At 51.0% G+C, this 23,580-nt stretch overlaps 1 protein-coding gene across 7 annotated transcripts in view; it reads right to left on the bottom strand.

Moving 5' to 3' along the window:
* The window catches only part of DNMT3A (DNA methyltransferase 3 alpha), a 103,115-nt gene that overhangs the window by 25,829 nt on the left and 53,706 nt on the right, over nucleotides 1-23,580 (bottom strand). For 6 of the 7 annotated variants that reach the window (XM_032497153.1, XM_032497151.1, XM_032497152.1 and 3 more), the window contains 3 exons: nucleotides 21,715-21,985; nucleotides 15,835-15,878; nucleotides 15,229-15,375 (listed from right to left, as the gene is read on the bottom strand). In XM_032497153.1, coding sequence (XP_032353044.1) covers nucleotides 15,229-15,375; nucleotides 15,835-15,878; nucleotides 21,715-21,985 — 462 coding nt within the window. Of the gene's footprint in view, nucleotides 1-15,228; nucleotides 15,376-15,834; nucleotides 15,879-19,548; nucleotides 19,632-21,714; nucleotides 21,986-23,580 lie in introns of those variants that run through there. The other variant, XM_014563923.2, reaches the window with a different exon arrangement.

Here is a 23,580-nt window from a genome sequence, read left to right on the forward strand (position 1 = left end):
CCAGGTGGGAATGCCACGCCTGCCTGATTGATTTTAACTCAAAGTTGAGTGTTCTGTGGCATGCTCTGTCAGAAAATCCAGTGCTGGCGGGATGTGGGGAGGTCACGTTGCTTCAATCAAACAGGACATTTACCACCTGAGTCCCTTTACTCAAAATCAGAGAAGCCACAGTCCCTAGGAAGCCATCTACAAAGCCATATATTGGGAGGACGCTGCGCATTTCCTGCCACACAAACATTCCCACTAACCCCAAGACCAGTGAGACCTTATCCAGACAGAGGCCATGAGATCAAGATGGATGTCTCTTCTGATCCTGCCCGTATACCTACAGCTCGAAAGCCTCAGTGCTACACAGACCTCTGCCTGCCTGCTGCTTGCAGTCATGCTCCTTGCGTGGCGTTCAAGGCCCCCCGCAATCTGCAGCGCTTACATCACACGGCCCACACTCTGCCGCCTACTTGCTATTCCCCAGATACGCCCTTTCCCTGCTTCTGGGGCCTTTGCTCATGCTGTCCCTTGCTCCTCCCCTTCAACTTCCACCGGCCCAAATCCTACCTATCCTTCTAGGCCCAGTTCACCAGTCACCTCCACCATGAAGGTTTCTCTGGACCTGAACTGGCCAATCAGGTAGCCACTGGCTGCGTGTGCCATTTAATTCATTAAAATCAAGTTCAAAGTAAAATTCAGTTCCTCACTTGTACTGGTCACATCCCAAGTGTCCAAGAGCCCAAGTGGGTTAGGGGCCACTGTCCTGAACGGCAGCTTGTAGAACATTTCTGTCATTACAGAACATTCTACCAGACATGCTGCTGCAGCCCCTTGCCCTTATCTTTCCCCACTGAAAAATCACCCCGTACCTCCTCATCCTTCACAGTCCCACAGCACTTTGTAATCTTCTCTTAGCACCCTGCCTGTACCTAGGTGATCATGTACTCATCTTTCTCCTCCATGGCATTAAAAACCCCTAGAGGGCATGGCCTGCATCTTACTCAGGTTCACATGGAAGCCGTGTGGACCAGAGCCCCTCGCACACTGTAGAGGATTAAAGAAAGCTGTGGTTGCTGAACTGAATTCAACAGTGTCTCAGGAGCTTCGTCCAGAGTCCACTGACCAAGTTCCCAGATGGGGACACATAACTTTCCACAGCAAAATTCTAATAGGTGCTAAGAGGTCCAGGTCTAAGGTTCCTGAAAGAGGCCAGAATCTTTGTTTTCCTATTCCCCTGCAATCCACATGGAGGTTGCAAGCAAATGACCAGGACTGGGCTGCTGGCAGTGAAGCTAAAAATAGCCATGGAGCCAACAGAAAGGAGTTAGCAGGACTTGTTGCTAGGGAGACCGTCGCAGAGAGAGCAACCAAGCAGGGAGAAAGCGTCAGACCTGCACCCAGAGAGCAGAGGCCATGGTGGGAGGGGGGCCCTCAAAGTTGACAGGGGTCCAAGGATCCCACCTAGAGATGTTCTGCCTTCTGGCAGCTCCTGACTAATGCTCTAAGTGGGGCAAATGTTCCCCCGTCCCTCAGTAACCCATCTCCATGGAAACCACCATTGCTGGGGTGAAGTACCAGCCCCTGGAAGGGAGGCCTCTGCCTGGAGCTGGTTGTTATGGCAACATCCCCCCCCCCACCCTGTCATTCTCTCTCTCCTGGCTTCTCCTGTGGGGAAAAGGTGGGGGCCAGGTCTTGGCTTAGGCAGCATGACCAGGAAACACCGGCTTCCTGACAAGAGTGACCTACACAGGGCTCTTCGGAAGCTCCTGGGACCCCAGAAGGGCAGTCAGTCCTAAGCACAGGGTAGAGCTTCCTTTCCTCCCCCTAAGGGCCTCACAGGTCATCTTGCCAGGAGAATCCCAAATTCACTTGAGTTCATTTGTATCAGGATCACCCAAAGAGGTTTTTAAAAATACAGATTCTTGGGCTCCACCTATGGAGATCAGCTGACTTAGGGTAGGGCCCGGGAACCAGTTAAAACCTCCCTAGGTAATTCTGATACCAGCCAGGTGTGGAGACCACCAGGGGCCCTGGCTGTCCCTGTTACAAATGAGGAAACAGGCCTACAGGGGTCTGAGCCCACCCAAAATGTCAGAGCCACTGACTGAAGAGGAAGTCTTCTGGAGGGAGGAGGAGGAGAAGGTAGAAGGAGACACAGAGGGAGCTCCTCAGCGCACATGTCTGCGGTGAGCTGCCTCATCTCCTGCTTCCCCTTCAAACCAGAACACGCTGTTTCTGATACTGGACTATGATTGAAAACGGAGCCTCTCAACAGACGGCAGAAAGCGGAAGGTAGTGGGGCTGGGCAGTCTGTTGCCCGGAGTGTGCAGAATGGTGGCAGCCCAGGCAGATGATCTGGGCTGAAAGAGAAATCCATCCTCCTTTGGAAGGAAAGCAAAAGGGTCACCATGGCAACTGCAGCATGCCAGCCCGCTTGGGCTCTGTGCCATCCCCAAACCTGGGCCCAAGAGAGGCGTAGCTTTAGGCAAACGTCATGGGGCAGGGGCAGCCCCCCCAGCCCCAACTGCCGCCAGTCTGGTTTGAGAACTGTAAAGAAGCTGTGCTTTACCCTGAAGCCGACCTCTGAGTCTGCCTGAAACACACTTCCACCCTTGGATCCAGGCGCACTCGGAGTCCTGAGCACCTGCAGCACGAGGCTGGGGAGGACATTGAGGAGGGGGAGGAGATGGTGGAGGAGATGGCCTCCACCCTTCTGTTACACACAGCCTAATCGTGTGCCCAAGACCCACCGCACACGAAACCACAGCCCTCATTCAAGACAGCATGCAATTAGATGGTAAATTATGTGGTAGAGATGCTTTCTCCACGTGCTGAAGGAAATCCGAGGTGGCGGGATCAGTAAAGACAGGAAGACACGAGGGAGGCTGAGCGAGGGTGAACCAGCACTGGGCCCAACCTCCCGGGTTTCTCAGGCGGGAATGGCCAGCTCTTTGGGGGCATCTGCAATCGCATTAGCTTCCCAACAGAAGCACAAGCACAGCTGCACGCACACTTGTTAGGGAGGGGCGCTGCCTGCGGCCTGCTCTATGATCCACTCACTCACAAACATTCTTCTGACCCAGAGAGTAAAATGCAGGCTCCAGGAGCCACCTCCTAGCTGCCGCTTCGTTTCTCCATCTCTGCAAGCCTCTATGTCAAGCAGCCCTTGTTCCTCCCTGGCTCTGCCATTCTCTCCCCGTCCTTGTTACACTTCCGTTATGGGGTATGCTTGGAAGCCCTACCCTGCCAGATCTGCCATTTAGGCTCCTGCAGGTTGAGCTGCTATCTCCTTCCTGACTGCGCTTATCTGCCTTCTCTTTCCCTGCAGCTCCGGGTCTGCTCCTAAGGGGAAGGCTTCTTCACAAACCCATCTCCCTCCCCCTCCCCTCATCACTTTCATCCCCTAACCCCGGGCTGCTGGGTGCCCAGCTCCACCTGTGAGTAGTGTGCGGGGTCTGGGCGGGGAGCAAGGGTGGTGGTGGCGGTGGCTGCAGGTTCCCAGACCTCACTTGCCCCTTGCCAGGAAAAAGAACAGAAGGGGCAGGATGTGAGTCGAGGATCACAGCTGATGACAAGACTTTCAGTAAGCGCCTAGCTTCTTTGGATCTTAGTTTCTTAATCAGTCTAATGGGACCACAAATATCTGCTGAATATTACAGATAAGATCAAAGGAAGTCAGGAGGGCGTATCATTTGAGAGGTGGAAAGAACCTTATGGCAAGTTTGCTTAAGCACATGTCTATATTGTCACTCTGCTTTAGAAACTTGACTCTGGAGAGAAATGTTAATTTTATACCTAGGGGGTGTGGGTCAGAAGGAACCAGGTAAACCTGAACGGCCAGGGTTGCTTTCTCCCCTCCTCCCCCACCCCATCTCCAGGCTCCAGGGGTCAAAGGGAGGGGCCTCAGGGACCACCATTCAGATTCAGGCATGCAGACCCTCTCAAGTTTCAGGGTCCAAAGAGAAGACCCAGGAGGAGCCCAGCGGACAAGCATTGCCATAAACCGTTGCTGAAAACAGCAGGAACGCCTACCATCTCCATCCCAAAGGAAAAATTTGAATTCCTGTACCAAGTCCTTTCCGGTCTTCTCCCCCCACCCATGTTTGGAAATGGTCCTTTAGCTCAGCCAGCCTTAGAGCCCTGGCCTCTTCCTCAGCTCTGTGTTCAAGATCTGAGAGTCTCAACCCCTCAACGCTGTATTTTAGAATCACTTGGAGAGCTTTAAAAATGACCCATCACTAAATTCCAGATGTAATGAATCCAGAGCGAGGGGCCCAGGCAGCGGAGGTTAAAAACAAAACACCCAGGTGATCCGAATGTGCAGGGAGACCCTGGATGTGGGTGACGAGGTGGTAGGTGATACGATAAATGCATCTTTGGGGGTATCTCTTCTGTGTCAGATTTGGTTTACTTCGAATCATCCAAAGCTTAGTGGTTCTCAAATTTTCACAAGCCCCAGAACCATCTGGGGACCTGACTAGAAAATCAGATTTCTTAGAGACCACCCCAAAGTTTCTGCCTTTAGGTTCAGAATAGGACCTGGGAAGGTGCCTTTTCAATGCACTGGTGATTCTAATGGAGTAATATACAAACCCACCCAATAAGAAACTGAACTCTAATAGCATCCTTAGTATGTATGAAGCAGGTCCAACTCAATTTGTTTTTTGTTTGCCCCATAAAGTTGCCTTTTAAACAGTATCTAGATTCAAATATACAGGAGACTGCACTGTTTTATCCCTATTTTTGTTTAATCCATCAGAGTTGGATGTGAAAAATTAAAATATACTGCCCCCCCATTCATTGACTAAAGAGTCAAATGGCATCTGTGAAAAGTTGTTATTCAAGAATGGCAAGTCAGAAAAATAGTAAAACACACACACACACACACACACACAAACACATGGCATGCAGTTGGCATGGGAGAGTGTAAATTGAGACATGGAGGACCAGGGTGGCCAGAGACCTGATGGGAGTTAGAAAGGGCTCCAGAAATAGGTGAAAAGGGGGCCTTTAGTGGTCCTCCAGTTGGTTCTGGAACTCCTTCCTGGTTGCCAGCTGCTCCCAGAAGCCCTACGTCCCTGTCCCTCCCTGCCCTGGTCCTTTCAATCCAGGGCTGCCCTCCATGCCTTGGGCTCTTCCCTCCCTGCTCTCCAGCCTGCACTTGCCCTCCTGGTGGATGACTCCTGCATGCCCACTAACCCTGTCCTCAAGGACAGCCACCTTGCTGCCTTCTCAAAAGCAGCTTGTCCAAAACCTAACTCAAATGTCCATTTCTCTGAAGAGAATATGTCCATGTCCTTGAGGTAGGCAGAGAACTATTAGAGATCACACACACTAACCAATAAAAGAAAAATGCGGTTAAATTGGACTTTATTAAAATCAAAAGCTTCTGCTCATCAAAATACATCCTTAAGAAGATCGAAAGTCCATACCACCTTCCTGCCCCAAACCTGCTCTTCCTCCAGGATTCCCTACCTCTGATAATGAGCCCTCCCCCCAAATACTGGGCAGGTGTCTCCCTTGCCTCCAACCAGACACAAGTTGCATCAGCTCTATCAAGTCTGCCTTGCACGACTTGGACCCTCCATCGAAACCAGATGTAATGCCCTCCTAATTGGTCCTTCTAACCCTCCCAGCTCTGGGCCCCCTGACAATGCTGCCAGGGTTATTTTCCCAAGATACACATCCAGGTCTCTCATATTCCAGCTCCCTACAGCACAATGAAGCCTCCATTTCTCACTATGACAGGAAGGCCTTGGATGATCTGATCGGACCACCTTCCTTTGCAGTTTTCTCTCTTTTTACACTTCCTCCCCAACTCCCATACATGGTGACCAGATCTCTTGCTGTTCCCTAAACAATCCAGAAGCTTCATGCCTCCTTCACTTGGCCCTCAGTGGTTCTTTTCCCTGAAATACCTTCCTTATTTATCCCTACTGGGTTTCTCAAAGGACACCTCCTCCAGGAACATTTCCAGGAGTTCCCCCAGAAATTCCCTCGCCCTCCTTTGTGCTCACCAGACTCTTGATGCCGGGAGCCCAGAACAAGCCCCATGCTCCAGTGGCATGAAAGGTCACAGGAATCCCCCCGCCTCCTCCACTAGACCATGTGTGCCCCTGGAACAGGGACTATGTCCAGCTGTCTCCTCCAGCACCAGCACGGTGCTGTGTGTATTTAGTAAATACTAGTTCAAGCCTGTGAACTCCTCCATCTAGAGCACTGGCTCCTTAACAGAGTCACAGAGTCTCAGAATCCAGCTGACCCCCCGTGCCTGAGCAACCCTGGGACCTCCTTAACACACGAAGCAGAGAGAACAGCACCATTGTATCTTCTCTGTCTGCCTCAGCCAAGGGCTTTGAGAACACAAGGGCCTCTAAAAGTTGAATTAAATATGCAGGAAATCTTGATGTGCTCTAGACCTCAAGCTCCCAGAGGATTTCTTGGACCACCTACCTCAGGATCCCACTCAATGCCCTTCCTCTACTGTCCCTGTTGGACAAACTCCTGTCCCAGTGGTGGTGGGCCTGCAAGATGTCCCTTCTTTGGCCAGCCTTCCTGGGGTCCTTGGGCAGGGCTAGTTCGCTGCTCCCACGGCCCCTTTCCTCATATTTTTATCACAGCTCTTACTGGGTTGCAGCACTCACCTGCCTACCTCTCGCAGAGGAGGGTGGCATCCCAGGGTGGGACTCTGACTTTCCTTTAGATGTGTTTTTTTAGTTTCTAGAAAATGTAGGTACATAGTAGAGACCCAGATGCATAGGGAGTTTTCTGAAAGACTGAGCAAATACTTTGTAACTCTCTAAAATAATGAACAAATGAGTATGTGATTGATGAAAAGGAAACCGGTGGTAAAGAGCAGACCTAGGAAGATGATGAAACCACGGCAGGGAAGTGAGTTCCTGAGCTAAGGAAATGCCCCAGGAAGACGTGCATGTCAGACTGGGGTGTATTTGCAATATCATCTTTTTAGAGATGAATTCAAGCCCCTCACTCACCTAGGCCTCGTGTCTAAAGATGAGCAACCATCTTTCTGATCCTGGCAGAAAATGACAGAGGAAGAAAAGGGGGCCATCATGGAGAGGAAATGAAAGCTAGACTCAAGCACAAGACATGTAAATTTTATGAAAGTTTTTTTTTTAAAGAATCTTTATCAGGATGCTTTATGTATGTGCCTCTTAAAAAAAAAGTATATATGGGAAGCCTGAGAATGCATTCAAATATTTACTGTAGAATGAACGTAGGAGGTCGTATAGGAGACAAAAGGAGCTACAGATCATGGTTCCAGTCCTCCTTCCCCCAAATCATGAAATTTCAGAATTTTGGGGGTCGTCTGGTCTATTTGTGTCACATTATGAACAAGGAAACTTAAGCGTAGAGAGGAGAAAGGCCTCCTCAAATTGATCAGGGGCAGAGGCTGAGCCCAGCAAGCAGGCCTCCTGAATCTCATTCCTTTCATTTAATCCAATTTCACAACATCAAACGTACGATCATGAGAAAACAGTAATTCAAGGGCAAGGGCTCAGGACCAGATGAGTGGAGCGGGAGGAAGTGGGGGAAGGGTCCCCACGGTGAAAAGGACCCAAACCTGGCAAGACCAGAAGCCTGAACACCTGCAGCCGCAGAGGTGGGGCAAGGTGGCGCTGGCCTGGCTGAGGGCTGGGCCAGCCGGCTCCCTCCCACCCTATACTGTATTTCCAGGGGAAGCAAAAACTGGAAACCAGGAAGACCCGGTTCTAGTGGAGCCATTTAGGTGCAAAACAGAAGCAGCATGGGATCTGGAGTCCAGTTTTGCCCAAAGGTCTCTCTACAAGGATATCCACATGGCTCTTACCTGCTTACCTAGGGGAATCTTAGCTTCCTAGTAGTAAAATAGGGATAAAAAGTAGTTGTCATAGGAACTGTGGATAATACACCTGTCAAATGACAAAAATAATTTAGTAACAAGTTTGATGTCATTTATTCAAGGGAGAACAATCCATGGACTGGGGAGTATAGTGCCTCACAGGCAGAGGAGCACTCTTTGGGCTCCAGGGATTTTGGGCAAGAGTGAGCTACAGAGAATGCTAGAAGACGCACTGCAGAAACAGGCTGTGACTGGCTAGGAGATATGGGGTTTCCTTATAAGGCAGCAGGTTCTGTTTCCTAGGGGAAGGTGAGCTAACTACACAGAGTTGGAGGATCATGACTGATGGATGTTAGGATTCCTTGGCAGGATTCCTATACTGCAGACTGACCTAGGTTTAGATTTGTGATGTGGGCCGGGCCACTGGGGTGGCCTCCATTTTGTGAATCCTGATAACACAAATTTATCATCTCTTAGGATTGCGGTGAAAGTAAATGCTCCCAGCACAGTGCCTGGTGCTCAGTAAAGTCCCACCACGTTGGCCTAGTCCAGGCTTGGCCATGGCTGCTGCTGAATTCAGGGCAAGTTACTACCGCCCAGCCCGCCACCATTTTCTCACTGCTAAAAAGTTGGGGTTGAAGTAAGAGTTGTTCTCTCTGCACCCCCAAGATGGAGTGTGCAAACAGCCAGTCCATTTGAGAGACAATGGGGCACCTCTATGATGACAATTTCACAGCCTGTCCTAACTACCAGCCCTGGAAGTCACTGCTGATTACAGGCTGTCAGAGGAGTCCCTTTAAAATGTGTTCAGCCTTTTGGCAAAGTAAACTTGTTGTGCCTGCTCCAAATGGCATCATTTCCTTGAAGGGGGATGTTGTTACTGACGCTGTCCTGCAAGAGTTCAGGTTTTCATTAGTTTATATATGGTGAATAAACAAGGAATGTCTGCCAGTTGGAATCCCCGAAAATTGCTACGCAGATAGTTTGCTAATAATTTGGTTTTAGTCCTCATTGGTCTACTTTGCGTTGCCGTTTCTCACATCTCCTGTACTTAAAACCCAGGAGATCACGCTTAATTCATCTCCTTCTTCCCAAAACCCCCAGCACAAGGCCCCCTGACACAGTAGGTGCTTAGGGATTGCTTGTTAAATGGAAGGAATTTAGCGCAGCAGGAGATGACCCTCCGGACATTTACAGGCTGTCCTTCCCAGGCTGACAGGAAGCATGGGCTGTAGAGACTGCAGGGTTATAGAGCAAGAGGAAGCAACATTTGCTCATCTCACAGAAGCAGCAGCACAAACGGCCAACAAACATATGAAAAGATGTCCAGCCTCACTTATTATCTGGGAAATGTCACTTAAAATCATAACAAGGTACCGTTTCCCACCCATTACATTAGCACAATATTGATGTTGGCAAAGGTGGAAATCTCATACCCCGTTCATGGGAGCCTAAATTGGCGCTGCCTTTTTTGGAGGGCAATTTGGCAGGTTGTATAAAATGCAAAATACGCATTCTTTTCAACACAGTGTTTCTCTTTCTAGGTATCTATCTTAGAGAAACAGATGTACAAAGAGGCATGACCAAGGATGTTCGCTGTGCAGTGCTTGTGCAGTAAAATACTGTAAACCACACAAATGTCCACCAATAAGAGAATGGTTAAATAAAATTGTGGTAATCCATATGGTAGAATAAAACAGTAATTACGTGGCTTGATTGCCCAGACTTATTGTAAGTGAAAAACCAAGCTGTAAAATAAAACTACAGTGTGGTTCTATTTATATAAAAAAGGAAAAGAAAAAAAAAGCAACTGTGAAGCAAAATTATATCTTTACACACACACATAGATGGATAGAGAAAACCATGTTGTATATACACCAAACTGACAGCATCAGGTACCTCCGGTGGAGGAATTAAGATCATTGAGGGAGGGATAGTTTATGTTTTGGGTTTTTTTTCCAGAACGTATTTGTGTAAAATCAGTTTTCAGAAAGTATCCATGTCTTGGGGGAGGGTATAGCTCAAGTGGTAGAGCACATGCTTAGCATATACAAGGCCCTGGGTTCAATTCCCAGTACCTCCTCTAAAAATAAACAAATAAACAAGTAAACCTAATTACCTCCCCCCAACCAAAGAAAAGTTAAAAAAAAAAGAAAAAAAGCATCCATGTCCTCTTACATGCTAGCCCTGTGCTCTAAATGTTACGTATACCTTATTAACCCACACAACTCTGAGATTAGAATTATTCATTCATTCATTCAGCAAACCTTTACCAAGTACCTCCTGAATTGCCATTGAGGAGGTGTCTAGAGGGCCTGCACTGAACAAGCTCAGGTTGGGCAGAAGCAGAAAATGAACTGGTGAGTGCTGCTCTCATGAAGATGAGACACGCACAGGAGAGCAGAGCACAGCCAGGTCTAGCCACAGTGCAGGGACCTCAGCTTGGGGAGGGTAAGTGATGCCGAAGGGGCCATAACCAGCAAGTGATTGAGTCAGCATCTCACTACCAATTAAGAGAAGGCTATGCTGTCTGCTGGGCAGCCTCTGGGGAGGGGAGGGGGTCTGAGTGCAGGAGGGAGAGTGGAGGGAAGGAGAGGCTGTGATATTTGGACCTCAGATTACTTGTTATCAGTATTTATCAGTTATCAGATGTATGGAGCATCTAATAAGTCTAAGGATGCATAAGTCCCTCCCTTTGGGTTGGGAGCCAGGAAAAGGACCAGCAGGACATGGGACCCTTGCCCTGAAGTAATTTACACTCGGTTGGGTGAAGAGATTAATGAGAGTCATAACATCACCCAGCCATAACTGAGTCCTAAAACCACAAGCAGTGATACACACTGGGAATCTGCAGGCCGTCTGGCTCCATGACTGTTTCAGCTGTTTGGCCTCCGCACGCCTTCTTCTGCCTTGCCTTCTGCCTCGCCATGCTGAGGGTTAATGCAATAACACCCGTGAGAAACCCCTCCTAAGCCTAAAGTGCTCCCACAGGGTCATTTTGTTCTGAAAATAGTTAGAAAGAGGAGCTGGAACTGCCCTCCTTTGGCAGGAGAGATGCCTCGCCTCTGCCATCCCCGCCACCCAGGCCTGGGCCAGCCCTGCCAGACCAAGTAAGGTTCTCCTTGGCTCAAGCACAGCAGAGGCCCAGTGGGAGCAGCAGGAGAACAGGGTAGAGAAGACTCGAGCACTGCCTTACCCAGAGGAGCTTGCCCAGTTCCCCGGCCCCATGCTATTCTCCAGGTACGCCTGTCAGCACCCCTGGAAACCAAGGGCTTGGGCCCAAGCTCCCTGAGAAGGGATCCCATATTCACCTACCTCCCAACTGCTTAGCCAACCAACAGGTATTTGTTGAGCCTGCTCTCCCTGCCCAGTATCATACTGGGTATCATGGGAGAAGACATAATGTGTAATAAAGAGTTTGTGGAAAATATTCTACAAAATATAATTGAGTGCTAAACCTAACAATGTTAACAGTAAGGACTAAAGGGGTGCAGAGAAGGGAAGAGGGCAATGTGGCCTGGAGAAATTCTGGAGAGCTTCCTGGAGGAGGCAGCAGCTCTTAGATTCAACCTCGAAGAATGGATAGGGGAAAGCATATCAAGAACAAAGGCAGGGAGGAAGGAAGTATAAAGGGAAACTGGTACCTCACAGGGGACCTTCCTATTAGAGGATGGTAGAGAAGTGGGGTGGGGCCATTGTGGAAGTCACAGTGAGGGTCAAAGCCTTGAGAAACAGAGGATTTCTGACATGATGGGGAGACAATTTAGAGCTATTGCTGGTTCTATAGCAGGGCCTGGTCATGACTGAAGCAGAGTTTAATCCTTAAAAGGACTAGTAAAGAGGCGCAGAGAATAGGAGATGGAACAGACTCATGATAGCGTCCCAGCTGCAGCAGGAATTCTCACTTCAGCCTCGGAGAAGGAGGAAATGCCCTATTTCCTCATCCACTTATTTTAAATTTCATCTATTTTATGATATTCTAAGTCTTCTTAATTTTTTTTTTTTTTTGAAAAGCCTGGGGAGGGAGGTAATCTCAGATGGACAGAAGCGTAAAGAGCAGACCTCACTCAGTAACTGTGGACTGACTGACAAGGTGGTCACAGGAAAAGGGAATTAAGCTGAGGGGGAGGTTTTGAGGGAAGACAGGTGAGGCATGTGGACCAGGGAAGGGAAAGGTGCAGACTGGAGTCTGGTGAAGCCCCACAGCAGGGCACACAAGCCCTCAGGCCCCGCCCTGGCCCCACGCACCCTCCCAGCCACCTTCCTGCTGCTCTGAGGGCTGCACTCACACCCTGCGCTCCATCATCTGCCACCATGAACTTCCATTCATGAAAAGGCCATGTTTTCTTGTGCCTCCAAACCTTTGCACATGCTGTGTGTCTCTTTCTGTAATGCCCTTCCCCCTTTTCCTAAATTCAAGTTCATCCCTTAAAAGCCAAAAGTCACTCCTTGCTGATGTGCAGATGACCCCAGGCAGAATTAGTCTAAACTCCTTGGTGATGATCTTCGGGAGGTGCCCAACTCTTTGCCCTATCATGGGACAACCGGGAATCCCCTAGGCTTCCGGTAGCTCTAGTTTCTTATATGGTGCTCAGGCAGGGAGGGTTCTGGCAGTCAGCTCAGTGACATGCCTGCAGCAACTTTAAAGGGCAGGTCTTACATTCTGAGGTTTGGAAATGCTGGGAGGACCTCCCAGTAGCATTGCCTGGGAAACAGCTTGGATTCGGCAGAAGAGGACGTGTCTTTTTTGGGAGGAGGGCGGGCAGTAGGATCTATGAGAACACGTAAGTGGTTAAGGGGATCAAGACTGACCGAGGGCCGGGGGCAGAGATCTGGGAGTGACACAGTTAAGGGACAGAGGAGGATCCTGAGAAGATGCAGTTGGAGGAAATGGGGAAGAACCTTGGGGACAAGCTCAGGAAGGCCGCTGAAGGCAACTAACAGGAGACTGCAAAAGGAGGACGGATTTCTGTCCCCTTGGTAAGCCACCTAGAAAACAGCCTGATGACGAAGGTTACTGCTCTTTAGCCTGATGGGGACTTGGGAATCTTGAAAGCCACCTGCGTTTATCCAATATTCTGTTTACGTGCAGCTAGTCCTCCCTAGCACCTTAGCAGAGCCCAAGAGAGGTGACTGTGGTCTTTGGGGCCAGGCCCCACATGGCAGTAGGAGTCTGAATTCAAATCCCATTCCAGCCCCTTTCCTGTTCCCTGGGTGAGCTCGAGGCCAGAACGTGACTCAGCGGCCCCAGCCCCTGAGTCTGAAGTAAGAGGCTCAGGGGTTGTAGTGATTGTACCAGAAGCCGTGGAATTCTTGAGTTGTATCATGCGAATAAGGAACAGTCTACTAGCAGAAAATATATTCCGTGTACAAGTCTCTACATCTCAAGTCACACATCCCTAAAACATTTTAACTAAATCACCTTAAAATTTTTTTTCCTGTTCTCATGCTCATTGATGACTTTTATTGGTTGGGGGAAGCAGATACCAAAGGTATCTTTTTTCTTTTGTTTTCTTTTGGGGGGGGAAGAGTAATTAGGTTTATTTATTTATTCTTAGAGGAGGTACTGGGGATTGAACCCAGGACCTCATGCATGCTAAGCATGCGCCCTACCACTTGAGCTACGCCCTTCCCTCATAAAGGGTTTTTTTTCCCCTAGAAAAGCTTTTAATGGTTGTTGAAGCTTGGCAATAGGTAGCTGGTGGTTCACTATACTAGTCTGTCAGTCTGTGTCAGAACGGGTTTACTTTTTTTTTTTTTTTTAAGTCTTTTTAAATTTTAAATTGAGAAAATGTACCTATTATCTTACTTTTCCCTGTAAGCTGAGAAAAGACTGCTCTTTTTTTATTGCAACTGAGGGTAGTCCTCCCTATTGCTTCTTCAAGGGAGCACAGTCTGAGGATCACCAGATTTCTAGAAGCTTTTCAAGGTTAAAAGTCATTACATCTAACTTCTGGCTAAGGGAGAGCAGAAACACAGACCACACATTAACAAGAGGTCAAAAAGCAAAGCCCTTCCCACAGGCTACAGGGGAAGGGGGTGCAGAGAGTGAGCGAAACAGGGGCAGAGGAAGGAGAGAACAGCCCCAGGTCATCTTATTTCCATCCCAAAGACCACACTTAATGCTCAGAGTCAAGTGCCTCTCTTCTCCTAGACCTTGGACAGGCTGTCCCTTTTCCAGGCTCTTCCAGGAGAGAAATTTCTGCTTTCCTAGATCCCAAAGGAACTGGGAACAATCAAGTAGCCAAACCCCTGCCTTGTTCTGAACTTTCTCTAGAGCAAGCTCTCACACAATGCAAACAGGGTAACGCCTTCCTCTGCAGGCCTGGGGTAGAGACAAGTGAGAGTGAAGGTGGAATGCCCCAGGTGGTGGCAACAGACAGTGACCGCGTCGCCCTCCCTTCCTGGTGCCAGTAGGTCAACATGCCTTCTCTCTACTAGTCAAACATACAGGCGAGCAGCCCTACAATGGTGCTCAATGGACTGGTTTCACCGACCTCCTCTCACTGCTGAAGCCCTCCACGGGCTGGCATCCACCCTCCCTCCAGATCCACACGGAAGCGTGCTACCTCCAGGTACAATAGCATGTCTCAATTCAGCCTCCACATGCATGGCTGGGTGGCCACTCTCTCCTTTCTGAGACATGGCTCTTCTTCCCTCATCTTCCTCCCAGGCCCTTTCTCAGTCCCACTGCTGCTGCTCCCTCTCTCCACTTAGCCATAAATGTTCGGTTTCTGTGGATGTAATCCTGGGACTCTGTCTCTGCTCTATCCCTGTCTCCTAGGTGAGCTCAGCAGTGTTCGTGGACTTTACAAGCCAGGTTCTGCTTCTGACGCCCTCCCACTTTTGTATCTGTAGCCTGGACCTCCCTGTGCCCCAAGCTCCAGGCACCTCAGCATCTCAGACTGAACTCAGGGCCTTGCTTGTGCTGTTTCCTCTGCCTCAAATAGTCTCCCCGACCCTACAATTCACAGAGCCAGCTCTTCTATTTCTGTAGGTCTCAACTTAAATGCCACCTCCTCCAAGAAGCCTCTCCTGACCACCCTACCTAAAGCAGGCCTCTGTTACCCTCTATTTCAGCCCCTTGTTGACTTGTTTTCTATCTGTCTTCCCCATAAGAATGTCAGCTCCATGAGGGCAGGGATTATACATGCACAGAGCCTGGGACACTGTCTGGTTACACAGTAAGTGTTCAATAAATGTTTGTTGAAAGAACAAAGGAACTAGTTACTGCTGGGAACTGATCCAGCAGTTCCCTGTAAGTGCGAAAGGTGAAACTGAAGGGGAAACCGAGGCCCAGCCAGGGCCTGACAACAGCCGCAGACAGCGGCTGAAGCTAACTTCCAGTTTTTTGGGTCCATGGGACGGGCTGGGGCCCAGGCCAGAAGGCACCTCACCTCCCTTTTCCAGCGTGCCAGCCACTCGTCCCGCTTGCGCTTGCTGATGTAGTAGGGGTCCCCCGCCTGGAAGGTGAGCCGCGGCATGGGCCGCTGGCGGAGGCTGGACTCCCAGCCCAGGCCACCCCGCAGCCGGCCCCGGGAGCCCTAGGACAGAGATCACAGAGACACACCAGCATTAAGGTGGGCACAGACAGCCCGCTGCAGGGTTTGCTCCTCCTGGAGGGGAAACTGAGGAGGCACTCACCTCGAACAGAACACAGGAGCTCTGACTCCTGGCCAGAGATGCCAGCCCTGCAAGTGAGGGCCAGGCCCCTGTCTGGGCTGGAAAAGTGAGGGATGGATGGTGGGACGGGGGGCAGGACATAAACCAGAAGGGGAGGTGCTCGGTCCTGGAGGGGGACCAAGCCAGCTGCCTTGCTGGGGTACTTCCAACCTCCACACCCACTTCCTCTGCTCCTCACAGCATGACACATAAAGAAGGGGACGGGGGCCACCTCGGGCTCCCCTCACACACACACACTCGCCACAGTCGGTCAGAGCGGTGGCTTTCTTCTCCTAGAATCAGGATCCACAGAGCCCCTGGGGGTTGAGGAAAACACTTGCCTCCATTTTCATGGACTCGATGTTGGTCTCCTTCTGCTCTTTGCCTGTGGAGAGGGAAGAACAAAGGGACCGTCGCAGAGTTACAGGGATGGCTCGGGGGCCTCGCCTGGTGCCTGGGCTCCCTGTCTCAGGGACAGGGCTTCTCCAACTGTTTTGAGCTGTCCCTGAGTCAAACCTGATGGCCCACCGCACGCCAGACACCACGCTGGCCCTGAGGACTCAAGAGCACAGCCAGGGCAGAGACAGGACGAGGGCAGGGTTGGAGGCCCGAATCCGAAGAACAGAAAAGCCAAGGCTGTGGTTGCTGGCCCACTGAGTGCCTCAGCCACACAGAAGGAGGTCTAGACATAGCCCCTCTCGGCTGCTCCCAGTCAACAGAACCCCCTTCCCAGAGGAGAGGCCAGACTGCACAGCCCTCCCAGCCCTGGAAGGGAGTGCTGCCTTCTATGTGTGGGGTGTGGCCAAGATGATCTGGGGGGCGGTGGGGCATCAGGCGACTGGAGTAGGACTCTGCTGAAACAACTTCGTTTCCAGGAGACTGTCTCCTCATCTCGAAAATAAAGATGCTGGAGATGGTGTCTAAAGTGCTGCTGGAGCTGTGGTTCTAGCATGAATTATCTGCCTCTGCACCCCATTCTCAGGTCCCTGAGTTCAGCCTTTATCCTAGAAGACTTGGATTCCAGCCGTCTCCATGTGACCTGGGTAACTTCCCCTGGTCTTTTCCTCACTGACTCAATGTAGATAACCCTTCTAAAATCTTAAGGTTACTGAGAACATTAAGTGCCCAGAGCAGGGCTTGGCATATAGTGAGTTTTGTTCCCCTTCCCTAAGACAGCATCTCCCTGCTCCTTTTCCCAATAGCTCCTTAATGGGCCCTGATTCCAGTTCCTGGAAGGGAAGGCTCCCCTGGGGGCTGAGCCCCAGCAGTACTGCCTTTAAAGGGGGCCTGAACTCTCCATCCTTCTCCAGGCCCCAAGCAGGAGGGCAGTCACACTCCAGAACACTCCCGCACTCCTACCAGGGTCCTCTGCATCTCAGGGTCCTCATCTCTTGGATGCCCCTCCCAGGCCCAACACAGCCCTGGCCTGGCCTGTGGGTTGGGTTAATTAGACCTTCAAGCTTTCTGTTGGAGGACAGGGCGGGTGAACCTCCTCTCACCTGGGCCCCAGAACTCTTTTGTCTGAAGCCAAGAGTATTGAGCTTGGGCCCAAAGCAGGAAGGTCACTAAGGCTGGCTCAGGGTAGCTTTGGGGGTGGGGGTGGGGGTGTGAGGGGGAGACAAAGAGCCCAGAACGGAAAAAACAGCCCCTCCTGCATCTCCTGGCTCTGAGGCGGAAACCAGCCACAGCATTGAAGGTCTCTGAATCCTCAGCCCCCAGAGAGGATGTTTCTTTCTCCTCTCTCACCTGGGGCTCTGCACTGGGTTTTTGCGACCTGGAGCCCCGGAGTGGGGTCGGAGAAGGCAGGGCCAGCAGCTGCAGGATGGTCGGCAGGGAGGTGTGGACCCCGCGGGCAGGGAGGAAGTGGGGGTGCATACTCGCCAATGCTGTGTACGCGACATGCCTTTTAAGGTATGTCTCACCGGACTTTGTCTCTTCCTTTGAGCTTCCTTTAGGTCCTCTTGATTCACTACAGCCAGCTCCCAACTTTTTCTCCGGCCCCCTGGAGCCCGACTCCCCCTCCTGCCCTCTCAGGGCCTCCCTCCTTCCCGGGGGTCCTCCCTCCTCTCAGACCCCCACGTTCCACCCGGTGAGGCTTTGGGCTGCCAGGAGGGGGCGCCCACCCTCAGATCACGCAGCAGCCCAGAGGTCTCCTGGACCTCAGCCGTTTCCTACAGGGGACCTACAGGCAGTTGGTTTATGGGGATTCATTTATTCATTAGAATGAAAGAATATCAGGGATGAAGGGAACTGTGGCGAGGACAGAGTACTCGTCCAGCCCTTAAGTTTTGCTGATGGGGTATTTGTCCAGCCCTTTGACAGAGAAATAGAGGCTGGGGTGCCGTGTGACTTACTACCAGAGCTGAGAGCAGATTCCAGGGCACCTGACTCCCCAGGCAGCTAACTCATTTTACACTGCACCACCTTGATGTCCCCAACCCCTTCCTTATACCCGGCCCCCATATTCCCCCAAACAGAATTACTTTTCTTCGTGTGGTTTCTAACTAGCATCCTTCTGGAATTTTCTTCCAGACAGACTCTGCGCAAGCCCACTTGAGTGACATCACACACACACTTTCCAGCCAGGCCCAGCAAAACAACAAACTGGGCTGCCTCAGAATGCAGCACTTTGTCATGAGTCAAGGAGGGTCAGCTGCTCTCTCGACACTCCCTCTGTGGTCCATCTGCTCCTGGCCCAGACCCAGGGTCACAGGCTGGCCAGGTGGCTATGTGCCTTCCAGGGTGGCCCTGGCAGGCTTGGACATGACCCTAGGGCATCTCAGGTCCTGGGGGCAGGGCAGGCCAGGCCAGGGTGCTTCTAACACTTACCTGTTGGTCTGAAGGCTATACTCCTTCAGGGGTCACCCCGGATTCCCTCTAAAATGAACCCAGATCTCAATGACAGGGCGGAGGCCAGGCTTATCCCAGAGGACAGTCACTAGCCCAGTACTGTGTGCTCAGTCTGAGCAGAGAGGGGATTTGTGTTGATCCTAATCTGGTCCTTCACTATTTGTACAGTCTTGGGTGAATAACTTAACCTCTCTGAACCCTCAGTCCCATCTGAAAAATGGGGATAATATGTCTTTCTCAAATGATTACAAGGATTAAATAAGACAGTTACATAAAGAGCAGGACTTCTCAAAGTTTAATGTGCATCGAAATCATGAGGATCTCTTTCAAATGCACGTTCTAACTCAGTAGGTCTAGGATGGGGCCTGAGATTCTGCATTTCTAACATCCCAGGTGATGCCAGGTGATGCTGCTGGTTGATGGACCACTTTGAGTAGCAAGGATATAGAACACTCAACGCGTAGTCAATATTCAGTAAAAGAAGGCCACATTACCATCGTTACTACCCTCATCATGATGGCCCTAATGCTAGGAGTGTAGGAGCAGTTCCAAGGCCGCCACCTGCCTGTCCAGGTGGCTCTTGCCCTTATTACTCATCATCTCCCCTGTCCCTCCTTTCTCCTGGCTGTACTATCAGAATCTGGGGCTCCTACGTGTACACAGAAAGGTGCCCAGGCCAAGGCTGCCTTAAAGTCCTCCATTTTTCCTGCATAGGAATGAATGAGAGGGGTTCCGGGAGAGATGTGCGGGGCCTCTGAAAAGAGCTCTGGAATGAGAGGAACTGAAAGGAGACCACGGCCAAGTCACTTCCTCCCCCGGGGCCAAGTCTCCTTTCTCCTTGGAACCAAGCAGCTGAGTATGCGTTCTGTGCGGCTGACTGCTGGACCAGTGGCCAAGCCTCCAAAAGGCCACTGCCCACCCCTCAAGGTAACACCTCACCAGTCTCAGCATCCAGGAGATTCACGGCGACCTTCAGGGATCCCAGCTCTGATCCCTGCCAGCATCTCCACTGCCCGGATAGCTGGGGCCACACAGGAATGCTCCAAGGCCAAATTTTGGAAATCAAGGATGCTTGAAGTGTTTTTGCCTGCTGCACTTTGCACTAGATTCTGAGAAAGATCCACTCAATGTGTGAAAGTCCCAAACCCAGGAGTCACCCTTGAACCATCTCTCCCCACCCCCTCATGTCCCTGGCACTCACTCACCGCTCTCCAGATCCTCCCTCCTAACCGCTCATCCTGCTTCCCGGCCCCTCGGTTCCATTCCAGGATCCAGATGGCAAAGGGATCTTTTCAAAACGCAAAGCGGATCATGTCACCCCCTGAGAGGGCAGCCTTGGAGCTGTGCTGGTTGCTACCTCATGCCCTTCTCCCTTCCTCCCCCCACTCCTGACTCATGGGTTTCTGCCGGGTCCCTGGATGCCCCGCTCTCACCCCTCCCTGTACCTCCCCACCCCGGTGAACCCGAGCTCATCCTTCAGCTGAGGCGGAACAGGCTGGCTGGGGTCCCTCTGTTACATCTCCTCAGAGAAACTTGTTTATTTTTCCTTAGAGAACTTATCTCCGTGAGGAATCACACACTTTTTAAGTGTGCGTTTCTCATTAATGTCTGCCTTTCCAGCAGACTGTGAGGTCCTCCAAGGCAAGAACCAGGTTTTTGTTCCCCAGATCCTGGCACACACCACATGGGTGTTTAATAAGCCCCTGTTGACTGACTGAAGGAGTCACTCCTGAGAACGGACAGAAAGGGAGACAGGGAAATGCCAAACTGAAAGCAAACCCGCATGGGTTAAGAGCAGCCTTGGAGCGCTGCTCCATCCCGCCAGGCAGGAAGGGCTGCCCAGGCCTTGGGCAGCAACTGGGTGCCAGCCATGGTGGGGTCCCAGGAGCTGCCTATTTGGTGGGAAGAGCTGACGGGTTCTCAGGTTCCTCTCCTGCACATGTGGCCTCGGTAACAGAAGGATGGCGCCTTCTCCCTCTCCTCCTGTTTCACTCCACTCAGGCCCCTTGGCCACTCCCACCAAGAGTCAGAACACACCCCCGGAAGTGCTCAGTTCAGGACCAGCCGGCCCCAAGCCCCATTCCAGAACAGCAGGGGATATTGGAAGGGCACACAGACTCTGAAGCTAGAGACCAAGACAGAATGAGGCAGAATGAATCCTGGATCTGTCACTTACAGGTTTGGGGTCCCTGAGGACGTCACTTCATCTCATTAAGCCTCACTTTTTTTCTACTTTATAACAGGGATAATAATACCTCTTGAAGAAGATTGTTTGGAAGAGTAAATAAAACAACGAATGCAGAGTATCTCAGAAAGCACTTTGCACATGGTGGGAGCGTTGTGAATATTAGTTGAGTAATAAATGAATGAAATGTATTTTTAAATAAATTTGGAAATCTCTTTTCTGGAGATGCTCTCTGCACAAATATTAGGTTTGGATGCATGTGAAGTTAAGTTACACCAATTAATCGATTGACTCATTCCATCATGTACACTTGGAAGGAGGAATTTCTGAAATTAAAATGCACATATGTAAAACAAGCTGGCAGGGCCCTGGGAGGATCAAACGTGATAATGTATGAGGAAGCGCTTTGTAAACTGTGAAGCCCTGTACAAATGCTAGTTGTCCTCATTACTAACATGTTTACAGCTCAGTTGGCCCTGAAATCCCTGGCTTAACCTGAAAGAGAAAAGTGGGCAACTTTCCAGGACCCCAGGGCTAGGCCAAAAAGTCCCCAGAGGACAAGGCCTGGGCTGAGCTGCGTACAGCCACCCCCGCCTGCCCCTCCTCTCCCCAACTCTGTCACCACCAAACTTTAGTCAAGTCCACTAAACTGTAGTGCGCTCAGGACATCTGCACTGGGGAAGGCTGACTGGGCTTTTAACAGCCACAGGACATCTGCTGCCCAGGCCAGGGGCTACCAACGCATCGACCTCTAAGAGCCATAGATCTTGTGGAAGAGTAAGCAGGCCAGGTAAAGGCTGAGGGAAACGAGGCGTACAACCAGCCTGTGGGGGGACAGTCATCACCCCAGTCCAGCAACCACTGGCACTCTGCAAACCCACTGTTGCCAGATACAGCTTTTTTTTTTTCCGTGAGAAGCCAAAACTCCAGATTTTTATGTGAAATTTCTTGATTTTTAAATACTGGCAACTAATTTTTTTAAATGTTTAAAGCACTATGTGGGCCAAATAAAACATGTGTGCAGGCTGTATCTAGCCAGGAGCCTGCAGAGCACAGCCTTAGCAAGGAGACCTTCAGAGACCACGCCCGGCCGGGGCCTCCTGGGACCTGCTGGGCCGGGAGGGTCCAGCCCTCAGGGGAGTCCCCACCAGCCCAGCAGAGGCTACCCCGTGTGCCTGGGACTCACCCTCTTCCGCGGGGGCTCCCCGGCCATCCTTCGGGGTGCAGCAGCCATTCTCCACGGCTCTGGAGGCTTCAGGCGGGGTCTCAGCTGCACCCTCTCCCTCTGCTGGGGCCCCGCCCTTCTGCCCCCCAGCGGGGCTCCCCTCCTCTGGCTGAGGCTCACTCCGCTTCTCCAAGTCCCCATTGGGTAACAGTTCTGAGGGCCCTGAGTCTTGGGCCATGGCCGGGGACTTGGAGGTCACCGCAGGGTCCTTTGGAGTGTCACCGCTTTCCACCTGGAAAGAGAAAGAAACACAAAGGGAGCCTTAGACCAGTGGTTTTAGCTGCTTTAGGATCACTGACCTGTCTGAGATTCTGGTGAGACTTACACACCCTCTGTCCAGAAGATTGTTCACGAAGGTTCATGTAGGCAAATACACTCACGGTTTTTCTCTCAGATTATAAGTTCCTGGGCCTGACCCCCTCAAGTCAAGGGGTCTGTGGGCTCCAGCTTAAGAAACAGGAGAAAAATCCAAGCAGGTTTGACAGCCTGGTTCCACTGCAAGCTGCACTCGCCCCCACGCAATTCCCACTCACTGAGGTGACATAGGGTCCCCAAGCCTCCTCTGTGGCCCCTGCTGAAAACAAATACTCCTCACGCTAGCCCTCCTCACAGCCAGCACCCCTCCTCAGAAGACTAGTAATACCGGGCTGATCTGACTTCTCTGTTGGAGCCCTCCTGGCTATCCTCTTGGTCTCCTGGGCTGCTGCCTGGTGAGTGGAGTGTGAGGATGAAAGGGGGCCTCCTCTGGGCCCCAAAGCCTAGTGCCATTTCGGTCCCTCAGCTTTGACCCCACAACCTCTTCAGGGCGCTCAGACCCCAGGAGAGCCAAGGCCCCAGCCAGCAACCCGCAGTCTCTGTAGCCAGCCCTCCCCAGCACGTGGTCCCACAATCCCCCTCTAAGAGGGAGTGTACTGCTTTGTCCTCAGGAGCCTCAGAACTGAGCTTGCTACCAGAATCACATTGAGAGTAGTCACGACTGTCCTTCCTATGTGTCACTGCACGGTGGGCAAAACTTCTCACGCATTGCCCCTTCAGAGTGGCTCCACCTCCTTGGGGAGTTCTGTGACTTCCTTGAGGTCACACACTCTGTAAAGACAGAATCCAAGGAGCACTTGGTCCTTGGCCATCTGGGGACAGTTAGGCCAGGACATCTCAGAAGGAACAGAGGTGTCTGCTTGGGGTGAAAAAAGGCAAGAGACATCGTGCTTGGAGCTCTGCCACCCCTGTGGGCACCAGGCCATCCCCAGCAACCTGCCCGCCAGCTCCACTGCAGAATGCCTGCCTGGAGAAGGGCGGGAGCTGCATGTGCTCAGCAAACACCTCAGGAAGGTGCCATTCAAGAGGGCGCCTCAGTTTCCCCACCTGTGAGGCCAGATGACTAGGCAAGACCAAAGGAGGGTTTCTTTCTGTTTAAGTGCTTTTTTTTTTTTTTTTTCCTATTTAAAAAGTCAAACACGAGTAAAAATTCAAACCACACAAAAATGGAGGGGAGGGAATAGCTCAAGTGGTAGAGTGCATGCTTTGCATGCACGAGGTCCTGGGTCTGATCCCCAGTACCTCCTCTAAACATAAATAAATAAATAAACCTAATTACCTCCTCCCTCAAAAACAAACAAAAAACCCAAACCACACAAAAATGTAGTGTTAAAAGGTTAAAGCTCCTCCTTCAATTCCTTATATCCAAAATCACTCCCTGCAGGTGAATCATTATTAATAGCTTGACGAGTATCTTTTCTAGACTTTTTCTTTATGTATCTACAATCACGTGTAAGTTCCATGTTTACACATATGTATTTATACGCACATCCAGATCCTCATTTTCTTTTC

Source organism: Camelus ferus, chromosome 15 (assembly GCF_009834535.1).
Source record: "Camelus ferus isolate YT-003-E chromosome 15, BCGSAC_Cfer_1.0, whole genome shotgun sequence".
Taxonomy (NCBI): Eukaryota; Metazoa; Chordata; class Mammalia; order Artiodactyla; family Camelidae; genus Camelus; species Camelus ferus.